The 23869-nt window shown below is 48.2% G+C and overlaps 1 protein-coding gene across 1 annotated transcript in view; it reads left to right on the top strand.

Annotated features, from left to right (window-relative positions):
* Positions 1-1910: 1910 nt before the first annotated feature.
* MAP2K6 (mitogen-activated protein kinase kinase 6) overlaps positions 1911-23869 on the top strand; it is a gene marked incomplete at its 3' end in the record, with an annotated part of 36164 nt that continues 14205 nt past the window's right edge. The window contains exons 1-2 of the mRNA XM_080356448.1: positions 1911-1959; positions 22956-23022. Coding sequence (XP_080212574.1) covers positions 1944-1959; positions 22956-23022 — 83 coding nt within the window. The 5' untranslated portion in view covers positions 1911-1943. The remainder of the gene's footprint in view (positions 1960-22955; positions 23023-23869) is intronic.

Genomic DNA, 23869 nt, shown 5'->3' on the forward strand with positions numbered 1-23869 from the left:
TGGTCTTAAAATTAAACAGATGTTTCATATAAAGCGCTGCTTCAGGAAGGCCTGTCTTTTCCTTCGAGGTTTTTCCCAAAGTGGGGTTCCTACATGCAGACAGGGGTCCCCAGCTCCCACAGCCCAGCATCCAGCTGCACTTCTGATCCGGACAGCATCCCCATCTCATGGGGATGTCACCACGTCATGTCCCCCCCTGGCTCTTCATTTGGGAAGCTTCCGTGAGGCCACAGCAGCCGAGCTGACCACCTTGGAAAACACTCCTTTTCAGAATTGGGATAAACTCACTTCATCTGCTCTGCCTGCAAGGGGAAAAGAGAAAAGATTAAGAAATGACGTTATGTAAGGCAGCTGAGTGTCGTGGTTCAGCCAGGGCACCACCATGTTTGCAGAATGTGAAATGCCCCCGGCATCATCTGAGCACAAAAGCAAGAGGTTTCTCCCAAATGGATCCTTAAAATCTAAACCCAATGGAAAGGAAATGGAGTGCATAATTTTTTGCTCTTTCTACCGCATTTTTGCACCCAGATCTCTCCTGTTTTCACCAGGACACCGACACGTCTCCCCATGCTCTGTGTGCACCCCCAGGTTGGCAGCACCAGATGGACTCGAGTGCGTTATGGGGGCGATGGGCCTGACCACACCAACCTCCCACACCACCCTGGACCCGCCACGGTCACCTCCAGCCACTGCCTGAGAGCCGGAGCCTTTCCCTGGTCCCCAGGGAGCCCCAGGATCCCACCGGGAAGGACCTGCATTGGGCTAATGCCACTGTCCCCCCAAACCTGGTGACAGGAGGAGGAGGAGGACAGCCAGCAGCCCCCACACCGTGCAGCAGGCAGGGGTGCAGGCAGGCAGAGATGTAGGCAGAGATGCAGACAGGGGTGCAGGCAGGGGCACAAGCAGGGGCAGAAGCAGAAAGGCAGGGAGGGATGCAAGCAGGGATGCAAGCTGGGGTGAAGGCAGAGAATGCAGGAATGCAGGCAGGGAGGGATGCAGGAGGGGAGGGATGCAGGAGGGGAGGGATGCAGGAGGGGAAGGATGCAGGAGGGGAAGGATGCAGGAGGGCAGGGATGCAGGAGGGCAGGGATGCAGGAGGGGAAGGATGCAGGAGGGCAGGGATGCAGGAGGGGAAGGATGCAGGAGGGGAAGGATGCAGGAGGGCAGGGATGCAGGAGGGGAAGGATGCAGGAGGGTAGGGATGCAGGGGGGGAGGGATGCAGGAGGGGAGGGATGCAGGAGGGCAGGGATCTGTTCCCTCTCAGCCACAGCGGTTTGGGGTGAAAAAACGAAACAAAACCAAACAACAAAAGCCGAGCTGGCGATGCGGATCCACCGCCGAGCCGCGGCGCCTCCGCGCATCACCCCGTAAACCGCAGGCGCGCACCGCCGGGAAAAGCCGCAGCGGCGGCGCGCCGGCTGCTTGCGCGCTATTTGCGCGGCGTCGCGCGCTCTTCCCGCACCCCCGCCCTGCGCGCTCCGCCCCCCCCCCCCCCCCCCCCCCCGCGCAGCCTCCGCGGGCGCGCAGCCCCGCGCCGCCCCCTGCAGGAAGGGGCGGGCGAATGGGACTACAGCGCCCAGGCGGCCGCGCGGCGGCCGTCGGCACCGCGCCTGCGCACTGCGCCCCCAGCTCCAAGTTTGGAGCTTTGAGCTGCCAGCCCTGGCCCATCATGTAGGTGCAGCAAGAGCCTTCCCTACCATTGCAAAGCGGGGGGGGGAAGGAAACCCCCCGGCGCTGCAAGCTGCCCTGCAAAGTGTGCAATTGCACGGCTCCCCCCCTCGCCCCGCTGCAAGGAGAGCTGCTGCAGCAAGTCAGGAAAACTCCAGTTGCATGAAGATTGAGCGCTTGCAGTTTTGCATCTTTGTTGCAAAACTAGCTCCAGAAGAGAGAGGCAAGGCAAAGTCTTTTGTGCTTCCCCTCCCCCACCAAAGCAAAGGGGAAAATGTCTCAGTCGAGAGGTAAGGCTCCTACTTCTGTTCGTGGCAAATATGCAAAAAGTCGTGCATGCATTTTGAAGTGCATGCATGCATTTTTTCGGGATGCAATTGCATTTTGAAGTTTGAGGCTTTCAATGGCTCTCAGTTGCATTTCCTGTTTAGTATGTGCCTTTTTGCAGACACACACACACTCACACACACAGTTCCTGTAAGGCAGGGCTTGCAGTTCAGCTGTGCATTGACGTTATTTGAATTCTTCTGCGGGGATTACTGAGCCCTTTTTGCCTTTTGCACAGTCAGGACAGATAAAGGGTGTTGAAGAGCAGATGCATTCGCTACTGTATATATGCATGCAAAATGGGCACAATGCATGCGGATTGCAGCTGATTTCAAGTGCAAAATTAAATGAAACTTTTAAAGAAGTCCGTGGAGGAGATGAAAGGTGAAACTTGAGTGGAGTTACCAGGAATTAAATATATACCTATGTTTCCATGGGAAAGTATTGTTCTTGTGCCAGGACTGAGATCATTTTCCACTGATTTCTTCCCCCCCCTCCCTTTAATATTTGGTAACTTTTGGTCAGAGGCAGCAGTGTGGTTTGTAACACCAGGTCGCTAAGAGCATGCAAAGGGCTGCTTTATTTAGCATTTGGGAGCAGGGACTCGGTACTTCGGATGGAGTGGGAGGGGTGTATTCGGGTAGGGGACGACAGTGATTTTTAATATATATATATATATATATATATAAAATTTTTTCCAGCACGGTGGGGAATGCTTGATCTTTGCTTTTTAACTTGATGATAATTCCGGGGTGGCTCTGCCTTGTGTCCTGCAAGGGAGTGGGGGGGTGTGGGAGGATGTGGAGAATTTAATATTGCAAAAATGCTGTGGGAATGCAATAGTCCTTGCAAGACCCAGCTGAGATGTTTAAGGAGTTGCTCTGGCCATTCATTGTGGAAAGAGATGCACATATGTCCGCGACTGGCTGCACAGATGCAGCTTTTGGAGCTTCTTTTAAATGTTTGGATTTGATATTGCAGCTGCCTCTCCGTGTATTTTGCAGCCCCCGCATGTATTGGGGAGTGGGGGGGTGAGAGACAGTGCATGGCCCAGTGGGAGAGCAGCTCCCAAATTGGGACTGGGGCTTTTTTAATTATAATAATAATAATAATAAAAAATCTGTGAAGTCAGTGGCCTTTCACTCTAAGCCTTGCTGGGAGGACATAGGAAGGAGGTGCTTTCACAGCTCTTGCCACACAGTTTTCCTTTGTAAGAAAAATGTAAAGTTGTTGTATAATTTATTCCTAATTTGGGTTTGCTGCAGTCATCTTTTCCAGCCAAGCAGAGAATTGTAAAAGTTTCCAATAGAAAGAGCCAAGGAAGTTTGATAATGCAGAATTGCACCGAGCGATACCCAGGGCTCGCTGCAGCTCATAGAGGGTCCCTGTGAGCCCCATGCGGGGCAGGGGAGCAGCCGCGTCCTGGGGGTCCCCAAAAAGTCTTGGGGTGGCAAAGCCTGACCCTGTGGAGCTGGGGACAGGCAGGGACCGTCCGTGGTGGCCCCGGGTGCCACTTAGTCCCACCAGCGCTGGCCTCGTCCATCCTTCTCCGTACCAGGAAAATGGGAAAATTCAAGTAGCCAACCCACAAAACACGATCTCCATGAATGGCATCATTCTTGAATCCGTTTTCCGTCCATCTCGCGCTCCGCAATACGAGTGTGCTCGGGCTGAATTCCTGACTCTCATAACTTCTCCCAGTTCAGCTGTTCAGCCGGAGGTTTTGCTTGGGAAGGGGTTTCAGCTCCCGGGTTTGCACCAGAGGGATCGTTCTTCAGGATGAATTAAGGGAGACTTAATCTGCAGTTCAGGCTCAGCTTTCATGTGTTGCACAGGAGGTTCCTCGTCAGCTTTCCCAAATCCTGCGCAGAGCTCCCGCCAGCTGCCGAGCTGCACAGCCCTCTCCCTGCTTTGATTCATTTCCAAAGTTGTTCTGAGAATTTGCCAGAGATTTTTTTTATATCTATATTTTTTTTAATGCTGCTTGTCAGGGGGACAGTAATCGGGAGGGTGATTCTTTGATAAGACTCGATTCCCTGCAAGGAATCTCACCTAGTTCAGAGGGCAGAATTGCTCCTCGGACCCTACCTGTGCCATGCAAAAAACAGTGATCTGCTTTCTGCACAGCCAGAGAACATAAAACTCCACAGAGTTTGGAAGCAACAGGTTAATTCTGACCTTTTCCATAGCAGGGACCAGCAGGTGCCTCCAGAATCGCGCTTGTGCTGTCAGCCACGTTACCTGTGCGGTGACGGACTCCTTAAGACTTTGCAGTCAACAAAATACAGTTAAATTAGAAACACTAAGTCTTGCATTTTACCCTGTGCTCATTTCTAACTTCATTCCCTCTTTTAAGTTGCAAAATGGTATTTTTAGTTGGATGGAGCGATCTATAGAAAATAAGATTTCCCCAGATATAATACAGCAGGTCCCTCCAGTTGGTTTGTCACCTTTAGAGAAGAGTCTGCTCCGGACAAGTGGAACTTGGTGTTAATGGGAGTTCAGGAGAAGCTGAATCGTTGCCCAAATGTGGCACATTTGGCTGTCATGACTAATAGGATATTATTCTGGAAACGGAAAAAAAATGCAGAAGTCCATATTAATTACAAGCTAAACACAGTCTGAGGGTATAAATCTGAACTCTTGTGACAGCAGATACATCCAAGAGTCTTCAGAATTCGTTGTAATGGGGGAATTATTCACTCACAAAGCCCATATCAGAGAAGCAGCCTGCACATATGTACATTTCTCCATTGAAATAGAAAAGGGAAGGGGAACAGTTCCTGTTAGAGCACTAATTCATGAATAGTACATGGAAATGAGGTACATTTAACTACTAAATATTGCTGCCTGTCGATTTCATTCTTAGACTTTGTTGTTTCAAGTACAGCTTTTTCTGCTCTAGCCGAGAAGGGATACTGAGATTATGAGAACTACGGCCCACGTGGTGCCGGCTGAACATGCACCCTATGGACTTTGCCCAAAGGACCTGCACCTATTCAAAATACTACATTTTACATAAAACACTCTTCTTTTTCTGGCTAGAAGTGTCTGTGGAAGAGCGGCAAAGCCTAAATGCTAGCTATATGTATATAGATGTATTTTTTTAAAGCCATCCTGGCTAGGTGGCAGGTTTTTGCTGGTATAAAACGCACCTGCGGGCAGCGCGAGGCTCCCGTTGGTTGTGCAACCTGCAGTTTGCCTCGTCAGCACCACCTCGGCCTCTCACCGAGGTGGCATCGGCGCTTGGCAAAGCCAGGCTTTGCAAGGCCAGGCTTTGCAAAGCGAGGTGCAAGCCTAGCAAGGCCTAGTCTAGCAGCAAACACAGCCCAATTTCAGTTCAAGTTGTTGCCTTTTAAAAAGTATTATTATTATTTTTTAATTACTCTTTTTCATGTACTGCCCGCTCTGCTTTCGTGACGGAGGTGCCTGGGTATGTGCATTGGGTTAAGTGGGGTCAAACGTTTATAAAGAGGTTTAAAAGTCACATGCAATGGAGGAATTAACCAACAGGGGAAGAAAACCAGCTAGACAGGAGGACACAAGCATTTAAAAGCTCAAACTATAGAAGTAATTGGAGCAATAAAAGTGATAAGTCGCATACGGAAAAAAGGAGCAAAGATCTGTGTTCTCCTCCCAGCTGCAAAAGGTTGAGGTTTCTCACTGCCACAGTGAGCGTTACTTGGTTGTTACTGCAGTCACCAAAACATGGAGCTTCCTTTGGGGTGAATTCCCTCCCATGACACATACACAAGCTACTAAGGTGAAGCAAACGATACTCAATTAAAACCACAGGAGTAATTTAGAGGGATGAGACACTTCATTCCTCCAAGAGTATTGGCATTCATGGAACACAATTACCTTGAAAGTCACATGGCAGATGTGCAAATTCTGTGCAATGTGCTTGCAAATATATGAGGTGACTAAAAAGCTTGTTTTAAAAGGTGTTTGTTCAAACCATACATGCGTTTGATGTCACTTGTGCATCCCCCGAAGCACCTGGAGCAGGTCACACCTTCATGATGACAGTGGGCAAAAGGGGTAAAACCCAGGGCACGCAGGTGTCCCTTCCTGTGGTCACTCACGTTTTGGGGGACAATCGCTGCATTGTCCGAGCTGGCAGCGTGGCCTCTGGCAGCATCATTACATGAAGCGTTGAGTCAGCCTCCGGTGGCCGGATAAGTTGCAGGACTGTTCTTTTAATTTTAGACGTGGAGAGAGCTATAATTAAAAAAAGAAAAAAAAAGTTTCATTACCTGTATAGTTGCTGAGCTCCTTCCCCAGGGCCCGGCTGGGAAGAGTCGAAGATATTAACATTATCAGCTACAGCAACGTTAGTAGGAGCGCAGATCTGGGATCCTGGAGCTGCGCCCCCTGAGACAGAGACAGGATCATTGTGGCAGAGCCATGAGGGCCATTCAGGGCAATTTCCAGATCCACTCACAAAGCTTTTTGCTTGTTTTTCTTACCCTTTTGTCTTCCAAATCCACGATATTCTGCATGTTGACAAGTGTGAATGGAAAAGTGTCTTCTGCTCAGTATAAAACAATTTGGAGAGGGGAAGCCTGAGACTCTCGCTTGTTGGGCTTTGGCCTCAAAGCCAAAATTCAAGCTAGCCTTCTTTTTACTAGGAATTCCAAACGCTCAGTCGATGTTTTCAAGGCTTCATCCCACCATGAAAGTCTCTGAGGTGCTAAAGCACTTTTGAGTCATCTTTGCTTTAAGGATGTTGCAAACAGATGCTGAACATCCTTTACGGAAGCTCCAAGAAGCCACTTGTGCAGCTTGGGCTGCTGGTTCTAGCAAAGCTGGGGCTGAACATCGCTCAGGATGGGCCCTGAATTTGTACCAGCAGCATCCACCTGCATCAGGAGAGGAGTGTGGGTAGGAGATACAGAGGCTACTGTCCCCCGACTATTGCTATAGGAGCAATGGCCACAGCTTATGAGGCTTGAGGACAGCGAAGCCCAAGGAGCATCGTGTAAAAACAGCCGGAGGGAGCAGCCTCTGCAGCTGAGATAGTTTCATATTTATAAGAAAGATTGCAGACAGAAAAAGCATTTGATTTTCTCCTGTCTGAGCAGGAAAACTTCCCTTAGCAGAGCTGATCCAGTTTCTTGCTGTTGCTGTTTTGTTAGCCTACTTAGCTTGCAGCTTTATAATTGGGGCTACATTTTCCTAGGCAGACCAAAAACCATAAGAAGAACTGAAGCCCAAGCAGCATCCACTTTTACTGCACTCAGATGAAACCAGTGGAAAAAAAACACAAAACAAACCCAACAAAATAGCAGAAGTTGCAGATGAGATGCCAAAGATAAGGCAGCAATAGAAAATAAGTACAGGAGTCAACACTTTACTGTGTCTGCAGTCAGAGGCCTTTAATGAAGGCTGAATCAGCATAGGCTTGGTAGCTGCTTTTGAAGGAGAATCTTTTCCTAAACAAAAATATGTAATTGCGCTCAATGAAACAATGGTTATCAGGGCCAAATGGCCTCAGAGCATCGTCTGGCCGTCCCTGTGTGGAAGTCCCAGCAACGTGCTTTTGTGCTTATTTTCATCCTGCAACAGGGGCTGATCCTCAGGTCCCTCATTCATGTGCTTTCAGCAGGGCTTATTTGACACTCAGGCAACAAGTTATATTATAAAAATCACAGCTTCACTCCATGTTATCATTCCTCTTAACAATGTTTATTGCTTCTCCAGTAGTTCAAGGTCAGATATAGAAAATGACTCAAAGTCATCTTTTGCTGTTTTGACAGCTCTGAAGTAGTGGAAGTCCCCATCTGGCAAAGGCAGAACCTTGCTGGAGTACCAGCAGGAAAAAGATAGGGAGATAGGGAATTTTGAAGGGAAACCCAGCATTGATTACTGGGTTTCTTTCCCTGGGCTTGCTCCATTCTATCTGCTCCCATCAGCTCCCAGCATCTCCCATCTCTCAGACACAGGAGCCCCAGTAAGAGCCGGCTGGACTTGCATGTTTGCGCAAGTACCTGCACGTAGGAGCTGAACGTTCGCTGAAAACCTGGGGTGCAGGAGATGAGAAGGTCCTTTTAGCTCCAGGTTTGTGCAGCGCAGAGCGCGGCCCTTGGCACCAGCTCCGTGTTCCTGGGGCGCTTCTCCAGTGCTGGCAACTGGTTCCCAGTTAGAGGCACGCTTTCCAGCTTTGATTTCAACACAGCCCTTTCTTCCTAGGGCTGCTTTCATTGCCGACAATTAGGGTCTCCAATGCTGCAGAAGGATGAAGCAATAAACCCCAAATTTAGCTTTGAAAGGGCTGGAATTGATTTCTTTCAAACAGCTGATGGTGTGGCCTTGTTGAAGGGAACTGCCAGCCTGCAATGATAGCGTTCGTGCAGCTTCTGCCCAGGGATTAAAGCACAGATATGTGACATTTAATGTAGTTTTATTCCAGGAGTGGAACACCTGTAGGAGCCGAGAACAGCTGTCCCCCTTTTTCCAGTTAGATGTATCAGGAAGGAAAAGACAGTGACTTCACACGCTGTCATCAGAATGCCCAAAGGGGTTTTGGCAAAGCTACGTCTTAAGTAGGTTTGTTCAAGCACTGAGCCTCAGCACTTGGCAGAAAAGCCTCAGGAGAAGCACAAGCCCCAGCACAAGGCTTTTGGCAGCCCCGGTGGGTCCCTGAAGGTGCAACAGGTCAGCCCAGCCCTGCACAACCAGGTCGGGATCTGGGACCCGGTGCTGTTAGTGATGTGCCGGGAGATCTGAGCCGCATTTCCAAACCCCACACCGGTTTTGGAGGTAGCAACAGGACAGGGAGGCTGCAATGGTTTTCATCCGAAGCTTGAACACCACTGAAGTTTTGGATGTGGAGATGTAGACTTAACCTCCGGTCCCCTCCTGCAGGTTGGCTTCTCCAAACAGAAAGATGCTGATGGTTAATGCAGAAGCTCACTCCCAAGCAGACCTCAGTACTTAACCGTACTAATTAAATGTTTTCAAAAACCACAAGACTGACCTTCACTGCATGCCCACAGATTTTTCTCTCATTTAGCAAGCAGAGGGTTGACAGAGTAGCCTATTAAAGGAGAAGAAAAGCAATGCTCCAGATACTGTTGTTTTTCCAACCTGTTCCAAAGTGTTTTCTGCTTTTTGACTATAAGAGATGGAAACCATAATCCCCTAATAACCTATTAGGAGAAACCCAGCTAGAGACAAGGAGTGCTTGGCTTAAATAAAGCACAAAGTCTGATAAAATAGTAAACATACTTAAAACTGAAGTTTACTCTGATATCTATGCAATAAGCCTTGACAGCCATTATATTTACAGGTACTTGTGTAACCAGAGAGCCATTCTACATTGTTGTCCTTTGGGAGATACCCTCTAGAAAGAAAAAAAATAAAGGCAATTAACATAGTCTGAGTTCCTTACCTTTCCCAAGGACACCAGCAATTTGCTCATTGCTAATGAAACTTGGAACATCTCTACAAAGAACTTGAATTCCTGCCAAGGAATCAGTTTTACAAATTAACCTAAAGAGCCAGATCGGTGCGATGCGCCGCGTGCAAGAATGTCCCGAACCAGCCCCCCGACAGCAGCATCTGAACTGGAGGAAGAGCCCAAAATAGCCCCTGGCAGCTGGGGCGGGTGACACAGACGCTGCCTTCAGAGATGATTAGTAGTAAGTTGCTTTTTGGAGACAAGAACAAACGCACAACAGGCACCTTTTTTGGCAGGGAGAGGGACCCCTGGGCTTGCACCCCTGCAGGGTGACAGGTTGGGAACGTGTCCTTGCCAGTGGCCACCTGAGCTGGACACAGCTCCCACACATGGATTCAGTTTCATTCATGTCATTAGGCAGCTTCCTTTAGAGCCCAGCATGTGAGGTTTTATTTTGTGTTTTTTTTTTTTTCATAATTCTTTTTTTTCTTCCCCTCAAAAACATTTGGTACTTCCCCCGCAAGAAATCAGAAGCTTTATGTCACATCAGAGGCTGGAACAGCTTCCTGCAATAGGAGAGCGTTCCTTCCTGCGCCGAGCTCCCGACAACGCCGACGCTTCCAGCACCAACAGCCCTTTGCTTCACCTCGTAGCACGTTCATTTGGGCCCATCCTGTGCGAGCATCTCCCCAGCCAGCACCTCCTGCAAAAAAAAAAGGGGTCTTTTCTTTTCCATGAGCTTGCTTTAAAAAGGCATTTCTGCAGCTGAAACACAAGGAGCAATCTGGGAGGTTGAATCAGAGCCGATGCAGAGCAGCTGTAGCCAAGCAGGACTCTCATTTGGCCGACTGGGGTCTGAAGGATTTTTTTCTTTCCTCTTGAAAGAGAAGCTAAATAGGATTTATTTTTTTTTCTTTTTTCATGCTCTGATCTTGAAACTACTTGTGCACGTGCTAAACTTGGAGCGTACGAGTCCTTTTGTAGGAGTCAGTGGGACTGAATGTGCTTGGGGTTGAGCACACGCATAAGAATTTACAAGGTTGGGGATGTATTTTGTCCTGGTTGCTAAGCAGGATGGACATTATGGATCTGGGTAGATGACTTATGCTTCCCTGCTTTCTCTTGGTTTCTTCTGTTTTTTCTCCTCCTCCCCCCCCATTTCTGCTTATCTGTTCCTGCAGCTTAGAAAGCAGCAGCCTGTTTGTGAGCACGTATGTATATAACTGAAACTCCAGTTTTCAGCCTCGCCCAGGGAGCTGTATAGAGGCTTTGACAGAGAGACTTATAAAGGGAGTTTTGTGTTTACAACTCCTGATTTAGAAGGTTGGGTGGAGAGATGTAACCTGACGGGGTTTGATCCACGGGAACATATGTGGATAGAAAAAAATCTGCTCGGTTGTGTCAGGGACACTTTATAGGGAAGAAAAAAGGACAAGACTTTCTGTCTTCTGCCGGGGTACTGTGCCGTAATGCATTTCGTCAACACGTTTTCCAAACTGAGATGAAATTGCATGATATAAACTGGAGGAAAGCTTTTGTTCTTTACATGCTGCTTGGTTTATTATATGGCATGCAAGCGTGTGCTCTTAGCAGGTGTCTGGAGAGATGGAAGTTCACGGAGAGATGGAAGTTCATGGAGAGCTGGAAGCTCATGGGCTCTGACCTCAGGCTAAAATCTGCTTGGACTTGAAGGAGCTGCACCCTGCCCTTCATGGGCATTACCTGGAGCTTCCAGAGCCGCCCTGCATGTGCAGAGACACATCGCTGAAGAGACACGTCATGAAGCAGTTGCAGGACCGAGATGTTGTGTTCATGGTGGGACACACTCACCGTGGTGGTGGTGGTGGTGGAGCAGTTCTTGCCCAACCGGTGTTGCTGATGGTGCAAACCCAGTGAGGTTGTTCTCTCAGTGTCTCCAGTTTTTGGGATAGTGCCCAAAATTGCAGTGCTGGGGACCTGGGTTGGGCTTTTCTGCGGCTGCCTTTGGCTTCTCGCTGTCAATAGGGTTCCTGTGTGTTTTTAAAGGAGGACCTACACATTTACTGGGAGGCATTGCCAGCAGAGGGAGCAGGAGTTAGTTCCTCCCATCCATGCTGTCCAGAACTGTCAAATACCATCTTTAATAATTGTGGTACAAAAGTAAGCAAATAAGGTAATAAATGGAAAAATAAGAAAAGCAAAAGAGATCCATCTAAAGGGGTAGTGCAGAGGCAGATCGGTCAAAGTCTTGGCCGTGTTGAAAGCTTAATCACAATATTTATCTGGCCGTAAAAGTTATTTATACTCTGTAACTTGCAAAATGACCAAATCAATGGGCACTTCTCTCTTTATGGAACATAAATTGCTCATTTTGTCCTAAGGTGTCTTTAGTCATGAGCAGAAAATTATACACACGAGTTTTATATGCAGCACATCAGCTGCAGAAGGTGGCTGGTAGCGCTGTAGTTTAAATGTCCAACAATATGCTGAACAAATTAAATCTCTGCTTGGCAAAACGAGACTCCTGCTGCTGCCTGGAGCACCTGGTAGCAGAAATAAAACCGCAGCTCAGATTGCCCTGTGGTATTGATTAGATTTTATTCTGTCCTGCTGCCAGCGTGTTGACACCAAGGCCGGTATCGCCCAGACAAGGTGCGATGCTGCTCAGGAATCTGCAGGGAAATGGGGCTGCGCTAACATGTGGGGAGCAGCGGGTCGGAGCTGGAGGACAGATCACTGTGTGTGCTTTCCTGGGGACAGAGACACCCCAAAGGGCCAGTTTGCTGAGCTCCCCTGCCCCATCACACCCTCCTGATTTAGCAAAGTCCTGCTTTTCCTGTATTTAAGCCTCCTGGGTCATTTTTGGTTGAACAAGCTTCAGCTCTTGCCCACGTAGCTTTGCCAGGAGATACCACAGGGCAGCATCTCGGGCACAGAAAGGTGATGATGGGGACACATCACTGTTGCAGAGGGACATCTGCCAGTGCCTATCTTATCCCTTTTGGTGGGTATGGCTGAGAAATGGGCCGGAACCTGCAGGCGGGTGCCCAGGGGGCAGACACTTGCTGCAGCTCTCGCAAAAGCAACAGTCTGGCACAGCCTTTACCTACCTATTCCTGCTCAGCCTGACGCTTAAAACAGCCTTAATAGCACCGTGTGCTCACGGTAAGCACATGCTTAAAGCACGTGCTTAAATGTAAGCACCATCAAGACATAAGAACCTTCATAGCTGGAGCCACAAGCCTGAATTGGGCTTTTGAGCCTGCAGCACAGCAGGAATCAGCAAGCGGGTGGAAATGTCACCTTCGTTTTCCAAAGCAATTTGCATTTTCCTGGGCTGGCAGCACATCTGACAGCTCCAAGAGGCTCTGGCTCGGAAAAAGCGGTGCTGGGGCGGCTGCCCCTCGCTCGCTCTGCCCGGTGCAGCGGCTCGTCCTGGGGCAGACACAGAAGCCGGTCTGTTTTTCCAGGGGCATTGACGCTCTTCTGCTGGGCCCCCAGCGATGCTGCTTTAAAAACACTTTGCAGGAACCGCTGGGAGAAAATCCCCACTGCACCCAGCATATTTAAAAAAGCAGGAAAACAAAACTGAACCTGGAGGGGGATATCAAGCAGAAAGATGTCCACGGGGTGTCTGAGTGGGACGGGATCCTTATCGCTCTAAGAAAGTTGGGGTTTGAGGCTCTGAAGAGCAATGGGAAGAGGAGGCGGATGCTTCTTTATTGTGTGAAGTTTTCCAGGGAGTGGCGGCTTTGGGAATTGTTTGTAGCTGGGCTGGGGCTGATGGATTGAAGGCAAATGCTGCTCCCGCCATGGCTGAGACAGACAGGGCACCTGTTTTTATGTTGAGCATCGGAGACTTTGCTGCCACCTGCTAGATGCTTGGATGGGAAGTTGGTCAGAGCCCCGTAGCTGCGTGTGGGCACTCACTGTGGCATTTTGAGGTGAAATCTTGGTGGATAAGGCATTCACCTGTGGGCACAGGAGGTGTCTGTCCCCTGGCCGTGTGTCCCCCTCCTCCGGCACGGCTGGCAGGTGCTCTTTGGCAGGGAGAAAACAGAAATGAAGGTAGCAGCGATGAAAGCAGCCGCGTCTTCCAAATCCTCCTGTACAAAAGCCCTTTTGTTCCCCGGGGTGAATTCCATGAGTTTTTCTCCAGTTTTGATTCCAGCAAACTCCCACTGCAAGCAGACAGCCGAGGGTTTGAAAACAAAAGCAGCAACTAAACCAAAAGTCCCTCGTAAAAAAAAAATCCCCATGAGGGCTGAAGGCTCTTGACAAATAGCTTCCCTAGCCCGCAATTCCTGTGGATTTCCTAATTTGAGATAAGCAGCAAAGAAAACAGGCTCTGGCATGGGAAGGCAGCAAAGCCAGCAGACCTTGGCAGAGGGAAAATATGGGCTTGATTTATGGTGCGTTGGTGACTGGAGGGAGTGACTGTCCCTGCAGCTCCACTGCTGCGATTTCTTGTGATAACGGAGGTGAGAGGAGAGACCGTGAGGCTCCTGGTGGCCCCTGTTGCTCTGTGAGGTCTCTGCACCGTTGCATCTTTCCCAGAGCAACGGGAGGATGCAGCTGCCCCAGTGCTGGAGGTGCAGGAGCCCCATGGGGGTGCGACCCACTCCAGGGTCCACGAGGAACAGAAGGCAAAGTCCTTTTTGGCATGGCTTGGACCCCAATAAGGTCTCCCGGAGCTTTTGGCTGCTGCAGCCTGTATGGAATTGCCTGGACAGATGTTCCCAGCTGTGCAGCATTGGGTGCCTCTCCTGCTCAGTGATGTTGCCACCGTTTGCACCAAGGTGCTGCTGTTTGGGAGGAGCTGTGCCCTTTTCCCCAGGCCATCGGAGTTGAAGCAGCTGGATTCACACGCCAGATGAGTTCAGCCAAAGTGTCGTAACAAGGTTTTTAATATTAAAGTCTGTTGTGCCCGGTGCTGAAAGCTGTAGGCAGGCAAAGCTCTCGCATCTGCAGGAACACTGAGGCAGGACCAAGCTGGGAAGTGAAGTCTGAGGTCCTGGCAATGGAGAGTCCAAGCTAGTGCTGGAGCCCATGAAACAGGGAGGTGGCAGCAGCTGCTGTGGGACATGAAAGATCATCCTAAACCCTTGTAAAGATCAGTCCTAAGCCCTCAGTTTTGTTTGTCAGGGGATTGCTGGAGGGTACAGAATTGGTCCAGAGCTGCATCAGCTCCCAGAGCCCCTGCAGCCCTGTGGTCAGTGTGTGTCTTAGCGTAGGATCTCATCTCTAATCTCTATCAAAGTGTCTCTTCCGCTTCACACTCAGAAGGTCTTAACTCTTCTAAAATTTAGAGATGTGCTCTTATCAGAGTGACAAACAGACTCTCATAACCAAAATGCACAGATAGATAAGAAGAAATTGCATCCCTCTGGTTTCTATATTGACACAAATAAATACAGCAGCCTGCAGCCCTTTTGCAGGATGTGTTAAGAGGAAAATGGACGGAGTAAGAGAGATTAGCCTGAATCAGGAAATTACCTTCAAAATTGAATTACGAAAATACAGAGCTTATTGAAAAGCAGGCAAATAGGTTCTGATATTTGCACAGTTTGGTGACATTTCTGTATGTTCCTGCACTGTGGGATCCAGAGATTAGTCTGCTGGAGTCCTTATTGCAAAGCTTTGTGCTTCGCCTTCTTGCAGCGTTTTGTTCTTGTGCTGTTCAGAGCTTCACCACCGAACTGGCCCCTGCTGGAGGCCAATCTCGAGGCCCGAAGGACTGACCTTGTGATTTTACCTTGCGGTAAAGCCGAAGATCTTTGTCTTCATTGTGTTTGTGCCTCGGCAGAGCTGACCGACGTCAGCCGCCGCCGCAAGCTGGAAACGCAGCTTCTCCTGAAGCGGAGACGGATTCTGAGCCGCAAAGAATTTGAGCAGATGTTGCACAACCTCTGCTGCACGGTTCATTCAGTGCAGCTCCGTCACCCCTTGCAAAAACCCTGCTGTTTTGGTTTGGGCCTCTCCTGCACTGGGTTTATTACCGGTTGCAGGATTGAGTCAGAGGAGGGAGCTGAGTTCTGGGGCAGGACAGCAAATTGCATTTCCAGCACTGTAATGTGGGCGCTGATGGTATCAGCAAGTGGTTTGAAATCGGCTGGTACGTGGTCACTGGGTGAGCTGTGTGCAGGCTGTGGCATTCTATGCTCTTCTTATCGTCAGGAGCCTGAGGAATTAAAATGGAAGGTGAACGCAGCATCATCTGCTCACGTGTTGTGCCAGCAGTTCGAGGTTTCCTACTGTACAGGTTTCCAGATGTTGGTTTTCCAGATGAAGATGAAGGTTTTTTTCTGTCTCTGTGTTTTCATTGCTTAGACTGACTTTGAGAAAAGTCTCCGCATCTGGGCTGTGACTCTGAGCTCGTCTCTTTGCCAAAGCAAATTGGGCTGCACTTGGGGCAATGTGTTGGCTGCGTTGACGTCTCTGGGCAGTGTCTTTAGGAGCAGGTTACCCTTGCTTGGTGTGATGTGTCTGAGCCATCAGAGCCGGAGAGGAGAGGCAAAGAGCAAGAAGTGACTCAAGCACTCAGTGTAGCTTGGTGGCATTTCCAGGTTAGGTATGAGATTTCCTTATTTATTTCTTTTTGGAGAAAAGCACTAAGAGGAAGAGTGGAGGACTAGGGCTTTAGCGGATATCAGGGCTGTCCCGTGGTATCTCTGTGCCTGGCACAGGCGTATCCTGATTCCGGTATGCATTGGCAAAACCCATCACAGTCATCAGAGTGCACTTGCCTTTCCTGTTTTGTTTCCTGAAATGTGGTTTCTGGGGAAGAAATAAGGAAATAAATAAGCTTCAGATCTTGAGACATAAAGGTGTGGGTTGCAGTGTGGACATGGTGCACAGTGATGGGTGACGTTGAGCTCAAACTCGGATGTGTCAATGGCCACCAAATGAGCCGGCAGCTCCGCAGCACCAAAATGAGAGGACGAAACCTGGAGCTGGGAGATTCTCAGTCCCGCGGCCGCAACAGGCTTGGCTCCCTTCTCTCAACAGCCCTGAAACGAGTTGTTAAGGAAACAGGTTTCACGTTTGCCGTTTCCAAGGAGTTACTGCAAACAACCATGAGGGAAGACACAGATAAGGGCGTGCGGGGAATGTCCCCATCCTGCGCGGAGGACGTGCCATGTTCCTCATTGGAGCGTCTCCGTTTGCCTCCATCTGACCCGGTTGCTTGTGGTGGTGATGGAGGAACAACCAGTGGTGCGTGGCCACTCTTACCTATTGACAGGGCCAAGGAGAGAGCAGCTGCATTATATTTCAAGGAGGTAAATAAAGCATGGTATCCACTTAATCTCTTCTCTTGGCTTTTGGTTGGAACTTCAACAGGTTTTTAGACTCTTGTGCACATTAAATTCTTTTTGTGTGGCTGATGAGGGGTTGGAAAACAGATTTTCATGCCCACTTCCACATCGTTGGCGCTTAAATGAACATCTAGCTTTTGGTTTTCTCTGGAAATTGCAGCTTGGCTAAAGCTCTGCATTTACAAACTGAGTGGTGGGCACAGCTCAGGCGCTGCTTGCCCTGTCTCCGTTCCCCTGCTTTGAGCATTGCACAATGTGGTTTTATGCAGCTTTACCAAAGGGTGACCAAGACACGCAACCCAACCATGAAGGCAGAAGTGGTGAGAGAACATCCCTCGCGCCTCCCCGCCCCAGCCACCAAACCAGTGTCACCAATACCAGCCTCCCTGCCACCTTCAGATCTGTCCCAAAGACATTGAAATCAGAAAGTCATGGCCTCATTCTCTACTTTGACTGCCTGTGTGGCAAAATTCAAAGGCTTTCACGCAGCCAAGCCGGTGGAGAAAGGCAGTGACCATGCAGGAGCCACTGTGGTCACGGCCACAGAGATGCTACAACAACCCTTGGGAAGGCAAGTAGGGCTGCCCCTGGGAAGTGGCCTCCTGGGAAGATATGTTTGTACTACTAAAACCACCAAAAGTGGCTAGTTTATGAATTTACACCCATTTGTGTTTGTTCTTTCTGACTGAGGACTTGATTTCTGTTTCAGCTGGAACGGAGCCAGCTTGTAAAACCAAGCCCAGGTAGAGCCCTGGCAGCACGGCTTCTCCCTCAGACCCACTCATTTAGAAAAATACTTTGTTATCTACGTGTATTTTAATTTTTAAGCGCAGCGATTTGGCAGGGAATCTCAAGCATCTTTGCTCAGTGACTGTTGTTTAGTCTAGAGGTGGTGAGTGTTTGACTGTGGGGACGCCAGGAATGCACCCGGCCTTCCCGCTCCTTGGACGCTCGGCTGGGGCATCCCCACTTGTGGGATCCCTTGGTGAAGACACCTGTGCAGAATTAAAAGCTTTTCACTTTGACGAGCGGTGATGAGCTGTTGGGGCAGGTGACTGAGGACTAGAGGAGCTGGGCAAGTCCCACCACCAGCCCTTTTGAACTCTTATGTGTGCTAAGATGGGTTTGTAGCAGCGCTAACCATTATGTGTGCCTTACCCTTTAATAACTTGCGAGTGTAAATTATAAACCTTTGAGATGATCTTTAATACTTGTTAAAAAAAATACTTTTCCCCTATTTTGGTCATCCTGAGGTTGCTGTATCTCCAGCAGCAGTTAGATGCTCCAGGTGGCACTGCTCTGCCCTGATTGACAGGAGAAGCTTTAAGATATCTTTGTATTTATGTGCATGTTAAAGGGTGAAGTTCTCAGGGGTTTGGATATTTTCACCTGGCCTGCAAAGCTTTGAACTTCTCTTTGGCGGCATCAGTTCTACCATTGCTCACTGAAATACACGCTGGAACTGGACTGTGGATAAGAGATGCCCTTTGCAGTTGAAGACCAAGTCTTTGCATGAAGAGTTGTCTCCTGTTGGGCCTTTCCAGGGCATCTGGACAAAAGAACGTTAATCTTGATTTCTTTGTTTTGCAAGAACCATCTCAGTTTAGGGTTTTGCACTGAAGCCGTGGCCTCGTGTCCTTTCCCAGTCAAAGTGGGTGCAGCACTCTGGGGTATTGGGCGAGATGCTGCAGCGCCCCGGGGGATGCTCATTCACTCTCCTTCCATGCAAACACACCAAGGATTTCCATTTTGCCCTCATGTTAGGGGTGGGGGTTTTGCTTATACAAAGTTGAATACAGCTGATAGAGGAAAAGCAGATCATCTGAGCCTCAAAACCTTCCAAGAAACCAGACAAAAATTCCTTAGGAAAGACAGAAATAGTAAATGAGACACTTCTGTCTCTTGAAAAAGTGGAAGAAAGCGGCATTTCCCGCCTGTGAAATTTTACCAGTGAATTATATGCTAAAGAGTCTTATTTGAAAGAAAGTGTTGCTATATGGCTGTTGAGCACAGCTTTAATAATAAATGGTGGTGAAAACAGAACAGGTTAATATCCTTTGAAGGAAATAGGAGCTTTTTGTGGCAGGGAACCATTTACTTTGGATTATATCATAAAAAGTTTTTGACTGCAATGAAAAGTCCAGGGGCTGGGAAATGAGATTTTCCTTCAGAAGTAAAAGTTTATTTTCTGTTACAGCCTATGTGGGTCGCAAATTCCTCTGTCTTCCCTTTATTATTCTCGGTTATGCTTCCTACCCTTTTGCTGCGAAACTTTGAAGTTTCCTTTTTCAATATTGATATTTAACGCTGCCCTAATTGAAAGGGGCCAAGCAACATTAATCTCTCTGTACGCTCTGTCAGTGCTGGTGGGAAGAGGTTAACAAGCCCCTTGGAAGTTGTATTTTTCTCCCCTCCCTCAGGAATTGGGTTTAAGACCTTCACAGGGAAGTATTTAATGTGTTTTCATTAAGTCAGGTTTTCTTTTTCCTATGAGGATTTTGCTTTCAGGCCTCACTTTGTTCTCGGAATGGGTTTTCTTGGGCTGGTTGAGACCCGTAGGGCAGGCGGATGGATGCAGGAGGTTGCGGTGATGGTGCAGCAACCGCATCGGTGCATTTGCCGTGAAAGCAAAGAGGTTTTTTAAACACGGCAAATTCCCTAGCACCAATCAACTCAATATTTACTGTGGGTAATTGCTTTGCTAAAAGGAAGTAGGTTTAAGCTTAAATGTTACGGATGTGCTGGATGTTTTGCTGGATCAGAACTCGGTTCTGGAGATGCTTCTCAGCATCGCTCCAAACCAGTCTGGTTTTTTTTCCCCCTCTATTATTCTTAAAACCGGGCTTTTGAGTCAAGTGCTTGTGGAAGTCTCCGTGTGGCAAATTGCAGCGAGAGCTCTCAAATGAGCTTTAGCTTGCAGCTCAGGGACCACAAAGCTGCCTGTGGTTGTTTACACAGAAAACTCCGGACTTTTTGGATGCTGGGGAGCAGATGTACGATTCCATCTGCCGATCAAGCAGGACTGTGAACCCTTTGCAGAAGGAGCTACATTTAGACTTCATGCTTTGCATGATGGCTCCTTGGGGTTTTCCTTCTTGCAAATCCCAAGGAGTTGCAGTGAATCCCCCACAGTGATGCTCAGGCCCCTGGTTTGTGCCTCAGGATTGAGCCTTGTGCTGTTATTTGGTGTCTGAGACAGCCGGGGCTTCTTCACAGCCCGAATGTGGATGCCGTGTCTTGGGGACTTCTTTATTTACTCACCCATTTTTATCAGATTTGCAGTCTCCTGAAGCTCTTTCTCAGATAGGGCTGAAATTGGCTGGTGGATTTCCATTTGCCACAAGGGCCACAGACTGTCAAATAACACACGTGGTGGTTTTCTTCAGGAAACAAAGCTAAAAATAATAATGATTCATAAAAACACTGCGGAAAATACTGGGTTTCTGCTGGATGGAACAGGTAACATCCAATTTAAGCTGCCTCCACATTTTGAGCTCCTGTACAGATGACTTTCCCTGCAAACTGCAATTTAATACAGCGTCGTCTTTCAAAGCCGATGGTAAACTGGGGGATTTTATTTGACAGCAAGATACTTGCTTGGCAGTTATTACTGAAGAGAACTGATTTGGGGACTTCCAGTTATTTTTTTTCTTAAGATAAAAAAGCCTTCTAAGTGTCAGTGTTTGGTTTTTGCAAAACATCTCGTGTTGGTGCTGCAGATGCGAGTCCCAGCCATGGCAATTCCCCCTTTGCAATCCCCTCTCCGGGTGCCGTTGTGAAATCCATGTTTTTTTCTCGCTACCATTGTCGCTTTCTTCTTTCTTGAAAAGAAAACCCCAAAGAGCGTGAAGCTGTGTCTGTGTCTTGGCAACTCGAATACGCGAACAGATTGTGCTTCAAAAAAATGGCAAAGTTTCAAAATATTGTAGTCTGTGAAGAAGAGACGAGGAAAATAAACTCCCCAAAGTGCAGCTTTTATTTCGCCAGAAGGCGGAAGGCTTTTAATATTTATTTGGGTTTGGCGTTTTGCTACCTAGTTCTTCTGCTGACACCACTTGTGAACCATGATAAGATTAAATGCTGCACAACCTGTTCTGGTTCACGTTCAAATTAGGTTAATTTACAGTAGGTCCGTTTTCACCCTCCCAGAGCTGTTTGAGAGCAGGTTCCTGAGGTGCAGGTACAGCCCATGGGATTGTGCAAACAAATCCATGTAGGAAAAAAGGAAAGAGCGAAGCAAATTGGTGCTTGCTTCTCTTTATTTTGGTTGGGTGAATGTCATTGCAGCAGCGTGGACGGATGGTCGACATGTGTGAGTATTCCAAGAGATGCCTGGTGAGTGTTAATGGGAAGAGTTCAGCTCTAGAGCTGAAGAGGCTGTTCCTGCCTCCCTGGGCAAGTCGGCAGATTTCTGTGTCTTGATTTCCACGTGCAAAATAAGGATGAAGATCCTGCTGTCCTTGTGCCTGCGGTTGTCTCGTTTGCTTGAACTGGGAGAGGCCACAGGAAGGTTTTAGAGGCAGAGAGGTCACTGGGATGGCAGACTTAGAAATGACCAGACAAACAGGGCTTTTGTTTGGCTGCACTGCTAGACCTGTATTTTTGAGATTCCTTTTTTAGCTAAAACATGACAACACGAGGAATACCGTTACCCGTTTAGCATCCGCTTGGATCCGATGTGCGCTTGGCACAGCTTGGGCAAGAAACAGTATCGAGCAAACAGGGCTTGCTCCCCAGTTCTGCCTTCTGGAGCCCTTTGTAGGGCAGCTAAGAAAACGAGAAGGAAAAGGGTCAAAGAACAGCTCTGCTAACTGTGGAAATTCCTCCACTTGTTTGTACAATGATTTTTACTTACTTACAAACCAGCTTTTACCTCTTGGGAAAACGGAAAACAATTCTTCATGCCTCCGAGTGACCTTGCTGCTTTTCAGCGTTAGCCTGGAAGCTCCTTGGAGCAGAGACTTGGCTGGTTTATTTATTTTTTCCCCCCACTTTTGTAAATTTGCAGCTCTGGAGATTTCTAATAACAACAGCAAGACTGCAAAGTGGTTTCCAATAAATGCTGCGTTGTTCCAGCCTGTCCCATCCTGGAATGACGCTTTGCCAAAAGAAGCAAGCGCAATCCTGTCTGTTGGAGCAGACAAGGAAAAAAACTCCTAAAAATAAAAGAAAAGAATGGCAATCTGAATTGACTAATTGCTTCAAAAAGGTAATTTTCAGTTCTGGGTGCCTGCACTTTGATCCAGCACCCCTCCGGCACTGGGGTGCACAGGCATCTATTGACATGAGTTTGTGTCAAGAGGAAAAACAAACTCAAACATGTATAGGTAGAGCTTGAAAGAGAGTGTTGGGAATGGAGTATAAAACTCATGCTTAAAAGAAAGGCAGTAATTGATATAAATTGTTAGGTTAAAAATGTTTAACGCCTAAATTAGATGCTTGTGCCTTTTTTGGGGGGGACCAGGGATTTTATTACCCAGCCAAACAGCCAGATGTTTACCTTGGGGTTTTGGTGACATGACTTATGTTTTCAGGTTATTTTATCCGGGAATTCAAAGCCCCGTGCTGAAATGTGGCTGTATATGTTTAGTCATAAAAAGGTTCTTGTATTTCTCTGGTCTGCTTGGCTCTCGTGTCTGCCGGCTTGGACCCCTTTACCGGAGCGCCTGCATTTGAACTGCGCCGGCGCTTGAGCTCCGGCCAGCTCAGCAAAGCTTGGCCGGTCTGTGTGAACACGAACCAATGGCTCCGAAGCCTGCAAACTTAATTCTGCTTTATTTTTTGCTGGGTTTGCACAACTTTAATGACCAAGAGGTGAAACATCTATCTAAGCAGAATCAGAATCTGGTTCTGGACTTTCAGATTCAATTTTTAAGAATTTTTGAATCCTCCCAGTGTTCAGTTTGTATCTGGAATGGTTTAAAATCGAAGGAACATTTTAAAGGATCCTACGTGGGGAAGGCTGGTGAAGGAGAAATACCTTTCACTTTGCATTTTCATGTTGCCTGCCCTTGCCAGAGCTCTTGCCTGTTTTCTGTACCAAGTTGGCAGCCAGACCTTGCAGGTTTAAGCGGAGCTTTACTGAACAAAGGCACTTTATGTTTTGAACTCTGTGCCCTGAGTCTACACCACCAGCCTGGTCGGGCATTTATGTTAAATAAGGTCAACAAATACAGACAAGCCGTGTTTTGCAAATTAAAACGAAACAAAACAACAGCAAAAAAATGCCTTTCTGTAATTCTGTCTCTTTCTGGTTTCACAGGCAAGAAGAGAAACCCTGGACTGAAAATTCCTAAAGAAGCATTTGAGCAGCCACAGACAAGCTCCACGTAAGTCTGCAAACACTGCGGGAGAATACAAAAGCAAACCAGAAACCCCAGGTGGCACCTGCATGTCACGGCCCCGCTTGCCCAGAATAACGGGGACCCTTGACGAGGAGCAGGGGCAAAATACCTGGCTTAATTCTGGGAGGATCACGGAGGATAATAACAAAATAGCCCTTGGATTTCTCTTGTCGCCCCAGGTACACCCAGGGGGTCTCAGCCCATCACCCTCTGCCTGTGGTACAACTTGTGCTGCTTAATGATGTGCCCAGGAAAAGGAAAAACCCAGAACGGGCACCCGATTTGAACTGATGTGGCCCTTTGGCCACCCAGTTTGAGTAACGTGCACTTGACAAGGCGTAAAAATGCATCCCCTTCCCTACATGCTCAGCCTTGCAAAAGAAAACCCTGTGCTTTCTAAGGCGATTTGTGCAACTCCAGCCTGCTTGGCTTTCTTTGCTTCCTCGAGGGTTGACTTTTATTAGGCTGTTAACCCGTGCGGTATGACTTAGGCAATCATTTACAGCGGTTTTAGACCTTTATGCCCGTTTAATCCATTTTTCATACAGGCTGGCAAAGATTTGGTGCTTGCCACCTGACTTGCCTTGCGCAATGAATCTCTGGGTACCTGCACGGGGAAGCTGGATGTGAGAAATGCCAATTCCAGCAGCTTCCTGACCCCTTTTGGGGGTGACTTTGTGGATTTTGGTGGTATCTTTTGGTCCCGTGGAGCCAGGAGGCTGGTTAGGCAGCTCAGGGCTGAAAGAGCCTGAGGGGCTGGGAGGGTTGTATTTACTCACTGAGGGAAAATTGATCTTTGTAAGGAATATTTCACATCTGTTTTTTCTCTCCT

This window comes from Nesoenas mayeri, assembly GCF_963082525.1.
Source record: "Nesoenas mayeri genome assembly, chromosome: 19".
In the NCBI taxonomy this organism is placed as follows: domain Eukaryota; kingdom Metazoa; phylum Chordata; class Aves; order Columbiformes; family Columbidae; genus Nesoenas; species Nesoenas mayeri.